Raw genomic sequence first — 7,500 nt, 5'->3', positions numbered from 1 at the left:
TGTCCGACTCCAGCCCACCTGCTCCAGGTGTTCCCACTCAGGTGGTCCAACCGGTGCAGACCAGCCAGCAGGTAAGATGAACGCCAACCACACGGACACGTTTCCTCGAGCTAACCCTGACCCTAACCCTTCCCTCGCCAGCAGAGGTCAGTGTTACAGGCGGTCTCCCAGGCAACCAAGAGGGTTCAGAGCGGCCACATCAACAGCCTGCAGTCACAGCCGGTGCACCTCAACCTGGAGGTGAGCAGACGCAGCAGCAGCGTCCGGTCACGGGAGGCACAACAACACATTCAGCCGAAGAGAGACGAGCGGGATCAAATGAGTCCCCGCCAGGAATAAAATATAAAGCTCGACAATTACCAGAAAGAGAAAGGAAGGGTAGCTCTGAAAGAGAGCGCGCTTTGTGTATCGAGGAAACTAAACTACTGCGTCCAGTGCGACGGCCGTTAGGCGGCTTCTGCAGGGACAGCGTTTCCGGGACGACTGAACAGGTGAGGTTGAGAGGCGTCGCCTCTACGTAGGACCGCCGGGATGTGGGCCGTCCAACGGGTTTCAGACGTCTGCTGTCTGCTAGAGTGATCGCCGTAGAAACGTCAGGTGTGTCGTTGTGTCGACTTGTTTGGGCAGGTGGAGCATGTGTATTCTGACCAGGTGTACGTGGATGGCGCCGGAGGCGGGGCATTCCCCACATCCGCCATGTGAGTAGCGCGGAACCGTGTCATATCCGCGCACGACTTCCTGGACACAAGGCTGTACCTGTTGTGTATTTGTGCCTCTGTGTGTGTGTGTGTGTGTGTGTGTGCGTGTCGTCTGTGGTCCAGTCGCTCAAGCACCTACCCTTTCCCCGACTCGCCCCTGTACTCCCAGACCCCCCCTGCCTCCTCCTCCACCTACTACGAGGCCTCGCAGCCCGTTTCTGTGGCAACCGCAGGAGCGAGCAGCGGGGGAGCCGCTGCAGGTGGAGGGGGCTACGTCGTCCCGGGGGGGTATGTGTTAGCAGGAGGAGCGGCGGCAGCGAGTGGGGGAGGGCAGAGTTACGTCAACCCTAACTCCCGTGCCCCGCCTGCGACCGTGAGTACGCGCACGCGGAGTGAAATAGTGAGCCGCGCTTTGAGTCTAACGGGGGGGGGGGGGGGCGTTCACCTGCCGCAGGTGCAGTGGCTGTGTGAGAACTATGAGGGGGCTGAGGGGGTGAGTCTGCCCCGCTGCACCCTCTACTACCACTACCTGCTGCACTGCCAGGAGCAGAAGCTGGAGCCCGTCAACGCCGCTTCCTTCGGGAAACTCATCCGGTCTGTTTTCATGGGGCTACGCACCCGGAGACTCGGGACCAGGTACCCGCACGCACACGCACACGCACACGCACGCACGCGCACGCACGCGCACACCCTGCAGCGCTCACCGCCCCGCCCTGCTCCGTTCCAGGGGGAACTCTAAGTACCACTACTACGGCCTGAGGATCAAGTCCAGCTCTCCTTTGCTCCGACTGATGGATGAACAGCAGCACATGGCGATGCGGCAGCAGCCCTTCGCCCAGAAACACAGGTGAAAAACAGCCGTCCAGGTGTGCCACAGGTGGGCGGGGCTTGTAAAAGGTGTTCCCGCAGGATGAAGCTGGTTCAGAAGACCCCCGGGATCACCAACGGGACCGCCGGCGCGACGGCGCTCGGTGACATCTCAGCGCAGGTGCAACAGTATCAGCAGTTTCTAGGTGAGCCTCACCTGCACAGCACGCCGTCTCCCGGCGCTTTCACGGAGCGAGGCCTCCCGTTTGTCTGCTGCACCCAGAGGCGTCCCGGCCGCTGCCAGACTTCGTGCACATGGACCTGCAGGATGACGTCCTGCCCGATGGAATCCTTCCAGAACACCTGAAGGCCTTCCAGGCGTTCTACCGAGAACACTGTGAGGTGGGCGTCCCGCACAGCCTCTGACTTCATTCAAATCCAGCGTGAAGTTCTTCTGTTCAGGAATGTGTAATAAAACACGCCATTGTGTTTAACCCCTTCAGGCCATCCTGGACGTGATGGTCAACCTGCAGTTCACGCTGGTGGAGACGCTGTGGAAATCCTTCTGGAGGTTCAGCCAGAGCTCTGAGACGGACTCTCTCCGCCTGTATGTCCGACTCCACCCAGCCTGCTGGACGAAGTGTCTCTCGCCTGCAGCTGGGACTGACGGGCGTCTTGTCTCCGCAGGCAGGACGAGTCTGAGAAGCGTCTTCCCAAGTCCTGCCTGGTGCTGCTGTGTCAGTACGAGCCGGTGGTGCGCTGGACCAAAGCGTGTGACAACCTGCTGTACCAGACTCTGGTGGAGATGCTCATCCCTGATGTACTGAGACCCATCCCCAGTAAGTCTAACCCCAACCCGGTCTGGCACGGTGGGGGGGGGGGGGGGGGGGGGGCACGCCTGATATAACCCTCCTTGTGTCGTCACTGCAGGTGCCTTAACTCAGGCCATCCGGAACTTTGCTAAGAGTCTGGAGAACTGGCTGACGGGGGCCATGATGAACATTCCAGAGGAGATGGTTCGGATAAAGGTGCGATCCGGTTCAACTTATATTGGGCGGGCTCTGGCTTACATCGTCTTCCTGTGATTGGACAACCGGAGATGGGTTTTGGTTCTGAATGGGGCCTCCTTCCTGATCGTGGCTCCTCCTCCTCTCCTTGCAGGTGGTGTGTGTCGGTTCCTTCTCCCAGACGCTGCGTCGCTACACCAGCCTGAACCACCTGGCTCAGGCGGCCCGCGCCGTCCTCCAGAACTCAGCCCAGATCCACCAGATGCTTTCAGACCTCAACCGGGTTGATTTCACCAACGTACAGGTTTGCATTCCTTTAGATCCGCCTTGGAGCTAACCCGGATCAGACTTCTGACCCCGGTGACGCGCGTCTCCCCAGGAGCAGGCGTCGTGGGTGTGTCAGTGTGAGGACCGCGTGGTCCAGCGGCTGGAGCAGGACTTTAAGATGACCCTGCAGCAGCAGAACTCTCTGGAGCAGTGGGCCTCCTGGCTGGAAGGGGTCGTCTCTCAGGCGCTGAAGCCTTACGACTCAAGCCCCGCCTCCCTGCCGAAGGCTGCAAAGGTGTTCCTGCTCAACTGGTCCTTCTATAGGTGAGCTCAAGAGGAGAGGCGGACCACGTCTGTTTGGCTTTGTGGTGCAGATCTTCCTCTGGACCCTGTCTTGTCCTTTCCTTTAGTTCTATGGTGATCCGGGACCTGACTCTGCGCAGTGCTGCCAGTTTTGGCTCGTTCCACCTGATCCGCCTGCTGTATGATGAGTACATGTACTACCTGATCGAGCACAGGGTGGCCCGGGCCAAAGGGGTGACTCCTGTGGCGGTAATGGGGGAGGTAGGTGTCTGCCCGTTCCGCTCACGGAGGTTCCGCTCCGACAGACGTTCTAACGGTCCGTTCTGTGTTTGCAGTTTGCCAGCGCCTCCAAGAACCACATCTCTGCAGACCCGGAGAAAGGTAAGGCCAGTGCGGTTCTCCTACAAAGCGCTGCTCATCACAACACTAATGCCGTGTCTGTCCACCAGACGAAGAGGAGGAGGATGAGGAAGAGGAGAGCGAAGATGAGACCGTGAATCTGGTGCTGCAGTCCAGCTCTCTGAGCGCCGTCCACGACGAGGAGCCGCCAGCCAAACAGCCCAGAACCAGTTTAAACACACACACTTTGACTGGGACACACGACACGTCTTAGTCTCACACACACACACGCACGCACACACACACACACGCACACACACACACACACGCACGCACACGCACGCACACACACACACACGTCGTCCCGTGTTTGAGCTGGAAACAGAAGCTTTGAGTGTTTGTTGTGTGTCCTCTGTGCCTTCCCCCTCCCGCGGCTGAATCCCTGCTGTGATTGGAGGACAGGTGAGCTCACCTGCTCAGTGACTATGCAGTGAACCCTGTTGTTACCAGACGCCATGCTTTGATGTATTTCCTTCGTGGTTCTGCCCGGTGCCTTTCAGAGATCGGGACGTCCCGTTCGCTGTTATCAGTAAATAAATGAAGGTCTTGTGAAGTTCTGTGTCGTGAAATCAATGAGCCGAGAGGAAGGCGGGATCAATTTGTAGCTCCAAACTATCCGGATGTGGTTCGGCCATTATGGGATGTATGATGAACCAGCACCATGACAAGTGATGAAGCTTTAAGCTTGTCTGTTAGCTAGCTAGCTAAAAGCTTTCTGGATGGATCTTCATGAAATGGTCAGGAGCAGATTCCGTTTTTGGTAACAATCCAGAAGAGGTCCTGGATTAGGGATCAGATTGAAGTTTTCAGTAACACTGCAGTGAATGGATCTTCAACATTTGTTCAACATCTCGGTTGATTTTTGACCGTTTATGGAATTTCAGTAATGCAGGGTGGGGGTGGGGGGTCTGGACCTCACCACCAAATTTCATCCGGACCTGATCCACAATGATAAATATTACATTTTAACATTAAACCCTTTTATGGGTTCACATAGTCTCTGATTCACTTTTCACTTTCGTGGTTGGTGTATAAAGATACCAAGAACAATCTAGAACCTTCTGGTGCTGATCCAGATCACCATGTGGACGGTGTAGATCCAGTTAGGACCATGAAACAGATGTACAAAATGTTTATTTTCACAATAACAATTGTCCGTCTTACATCAGTAAACAACCATCAGCTGACAGGCGACGCCATCCAGCAGATAAACCAGAATAAATCAGAACTCGGGAAGGAACCGGGTCAGGCCATGCGACCCAACACTGAACCAGCACATCTTCAGATGTTAACGGTGCACACACATTTATTCACTGAACATTACCATGGAAACATCACACAGGTGCATACTGCACTCAAACTACAACGGATCCCGGATCAGTTCCTCGCCGTACACATAACAGAACTTCATCGGGTCATGTGCGAGCTGCTCAGGGTCAGGTGGGCGGGGATGCCTGGTGGCGCCTTCTCCCTTCATAATACGATCCAGGTACAGCGATCGCTGTCTGCCAACACCTGGAGGGAGGAGCCTGCAGGTGAGACGAGATAGAGATAGAGTCTGAGTCAGAGATGGCACCGCTGCAAAAAAAAGCCCAAACCGGCTGACATGAAGACGTGACCCAATAGGAAGCACCGCTGCCATGGCAACGTGGCAGTAACGCAGCAGTAGCAGCTGAAGGGTGTTCATTCCGCATCTTTATCATTCACTCCCGTGCTTCAGTTGTGTAAGTGGGAACGGCGCTACTGCTGACCCACCGATCAACCGATCGGAACCATTGATTATTTACCGCCTGCTTTCCTGCTGTGATGGCGCCACGACGGCCCGAAGTCCAGAGAGCAGCGCAGCCGGTCCAGTTAAGCGTTACACACGAGCTTTCAGACCGGACTGAGAACAAAGCGCCGCTTTATCTCTTTATTCAACTACTCAGGTCTCCAAAGTGAATCTGTAGCAGTATTTTTAATCACCATGACGACCAAACCACATCCAATCAGGAAGTGAACTCAGTTCTGCACTATTGGGCCAGTTTGTGGTTAGGACGGGGGGAGTGCGACTTCCTGTGCAGCCCTCTCCTCTCCTGGGGGGTCTCCGGGGGACGTCAGGACGCTAAACGCTCCTCACGCGCTCACCTTTGTGTAGCGCCTCGTTGGTCATGCGATTAATGTAGCGGGCGCCGCTCTCAGGAACCAACCACTTCATCACCGTGTTCACGCAGGACTTCCTGTAGGAACTCCAGACACTCCCACTGACAGGAGAGAGAAACACCTCCGTCACACCTGAAGACCACGCCCACAACACTGACACACCCTCCGGTGAGCCCAAAGCATGCACAATATTTTTGGGATGTTCTGGACAACATGACTGTCCGACAACCTTCAGAACATTTCCATGGAAACACAAAAAAACAATGGCACCGATTAGATCCCTCACCTGGTTTGACCTCTGACCTCTACGAGGTCACCGACTCCCACGGTGCAGCACACCCCTGTGTTTAGGTCCCAGCTGACCCGCAGGTTGGAGTGGTACGTGTTGGGCCTGGGACAAAGACGGAGCCGGTTTAGCAGCAGAGACGGCGGCAGACACCGGGCCGAACGGAACCGGATGCACCGGTACCTGTAGTGTTCCTCGTCGGAGGTGGAGAAGGCCAGCAGCAGCAAGCCGATGTTGATCATCACTGCGCTGGTTTCAGGACACACCTTGATGCAGGTCAGACATGATTTAGTTTTCCACAGGGACAAACAGTACAGACAGCAGAAAGCTGTCCAATGATCATTGACCTCGTGTGCGTGTGTGTGTGTGTGCGCGTGTGTGTGCGTGCGTGTGCGTGCTGACCTCGAGGATCACAACATCATAGTCACTGACGGAGGAGAACTGGGGGGCCCAGGCAGCATCACTCCTGATCACCTCGCTGATGAGATACTCGAAGTCTAGCGTCAGCTGCTCGACACACAGGCTCTGCAGGACGGAGCCGGGGTCAGCGTGTGCTAACATGCTAACCAGCTAACAAGCTAACGCGACTTTACATTTAGTGACATGATGAACGTGATTCAGCTGAGATCCGACTCTATTTTATTAAACTGTGTAAAATGAACAGCAGCGCCGGCCGTCGGTCTCTGGATCCGTTTCAGAACACGAAAGGGCTTCGATCCCACTTCTGATAAACTAAGCCCTCAAACCAGAATGGTTCCAAACACACACCTGCCCAGCGTGCGGCCCCGTCACCAGCTGCAGGCTCCGCCCTTTAAGGTCAGTGACATTGAATGGTAGCTGAACTTTATCATCTTCATAACCTGCAGAGATATAACAGAAGAAAAATGCATCCAAGATGTTTTCAAATGTCTTCCTGTCTAACCCTAACCCTCTTCCTCCCACCTCCTGCGTTCTGCTCTGCTGCCCCCGGCTGTTGGAGGCAATAGTGCAGGTGTGAATAGTTGACATATCCAGGTTCCCCTGTGACGGCCTCCTGGGATGAAGGTGATGGGGAAGAGGAGGCGTTAGACATCACTTGTTCGGGGCACTGCAGCAGCCCCGAGCTCCCAAGCGGGGCTGAGGTTTGTGGTAAACTAGTCCGCCTCGCCTCCTCCCTCCTGCCCTCGACATTAACTTCTTTGTCTGCTGGTATCTGTCTCGCCTCCTTTTCGTTATCATCATCAGCTATTGTCCTTTCTGCCTGGCCTGTAGCTCCTCCTCCTGCTCCTCCTCCTCCGTGGGCCCGCCTGAAAAGGTCAGCTGCAAACTCCCGGGCTCGCACTGCTGCTTCAGACTGTCCAGGGGAGGAGGGAATAGGAGCTGGTCGAGTCGCTTCGGGAGATCCCTGAGGTAGAGAGGAAGAGGAGGCCACGGAGTCGGACGAAGACACAGCGGAGGCTTGACCTGACGGAGCTGCTCCTTTGGTGTAGAGGATCTGCGATGACTGACCCTGTTTACCTGCAAGACAGGGGAGAGGGATCTAAACACCGGGCGCTGCCATCGGGTTCATCCACAGCCGTTCATTGACGCCGGCGCCGCTGATCCCAGCATC

General features: G+C 55.9%; 2 protein-coding genes across 2 annotated transcripts in view; one reads left to right on the top strand and one right to left on the bottom strand.

Annotated features, from left to right (window-relative positions):
- Positions 1 to 4,022, top strand: part of LOC137906456 (MHC class II regulatory factor RFX1-like) — a 7,414-nt gene extending 3,392 nt beyond the window's left edge. Inside the window, exons 4-19 of the mRNA XM_068750726.1 lie at positions 1 to 71; positions 145 to 240; positions 628 to 698; positions 822 to 1,071; positions 1,153 to 1,334; positions 1,426 to 1,545; positions 1,608 to 1,711; positions 1,789 to 1,907; positions 2,009 to 2,116; positions 2,197 to 2,344; positions 2,436 to 2,533; positions 2,667 to 2,816; positions 2,892 to 3,103; positions 3,190 to 3,343; positions 3,418 to 3,463; positions 3,532 to 4,022. The exon at positions 1 to 71 is cut by the window's left edge and continues 27 nt beyond it. Of these exons, the coding sequence (XP_068606827.1) occupies positions 1 to 71; positions 145 to 240; positions 628 to 698; positions 822 to 1,071; positions 1,153 to 1,334; positions 1,426 to 1,545; positions 1,608 to 1,711; positions 1,789 to 1,907; positions 2,009 to 2,116; positions 2,197 to 2,344; positions 2,436 to 2,533; positions 2,667 to 2,816; positions 2,892 to 3,103; positions 3,190 to 3,343; positions 3,418 to 3,463; positions 3,532 to 3,695 (2,093 nt within the window). The 3' untranslated portion in view covers positions 3,696 to 4,022. The remainder of the gene's footprint in view (positions 72 to 144; positions 241 to 627; positions 699 to 821; positions 1,072 to 1,152; positions 1,335 to 1,425; positions 1,546 to 1,607; positions 1,712 to 1,788; positions 1,908 to 2,008; positions 2,117 to 2,196; positions 2,345 to 2,435; positions 2,534 to 2,666; positions 2,817 to 2,891; positions 3,104 to 3,189; positions 3,344 to 3,417; positions 3,464 to 3,531) is intronic.
- Positions 4,023 to 4,622: 600 nt separating this feature from the next.
- dcaf15 (DDB1 and CUL4 associated factor 15) overlaps positions 4,623 to 7,500 on the bottom strand; it is a 6,931-nt gene continuing 4,053 nt past the window's right edge. The window contains 7 exon segments of the mRNA XM_068751015.1: positions 4,623 to 5,010; positions 5,609 to 5,724; positions 5,910 to 6,014; positions 6,093 to 6,175; positions 6,312 to 6,434; positions 6,678 to 6,769; positions 6,852 to 7,406. Of these exon segments, the coding sequence (XP_068607116.1) occupies positions 4,955 to 5,010; positions 5,609 to 5,724; positions 5,910 to 6,014; positions 6,093 to 6,175; positions 6,312 to 6,434; positions 6,678 to 6,769; positions 6,852 to 7,406 (1,130 nt within the window). The 3' untranslated portion in view covers positions 4,623 to 4,954.

The sequence above is a fragment of the Brachionichthys hirsutus genome, chromosome 17 (genome assembly GCF_040956055.1).
Source record: "Brachionichthys hirsutus isolate HB-005 chromosome 17, CSIRO-AGI_Bhir_v1, whole genome shotgun sequence".
Classification (NCBI taxonomy): Eukaryota; Metazoa; Chordata; class Actinopteri; order Lophiiformes; family Brachionichthyidae; genus Brachionichthys; species Brachionichthys hirsutus.
The sequence above is the reverse complement of the archived record's forward strand: the minus strand, read 5'-3'. Positions and strand labels throughout refer to the sequence as shown.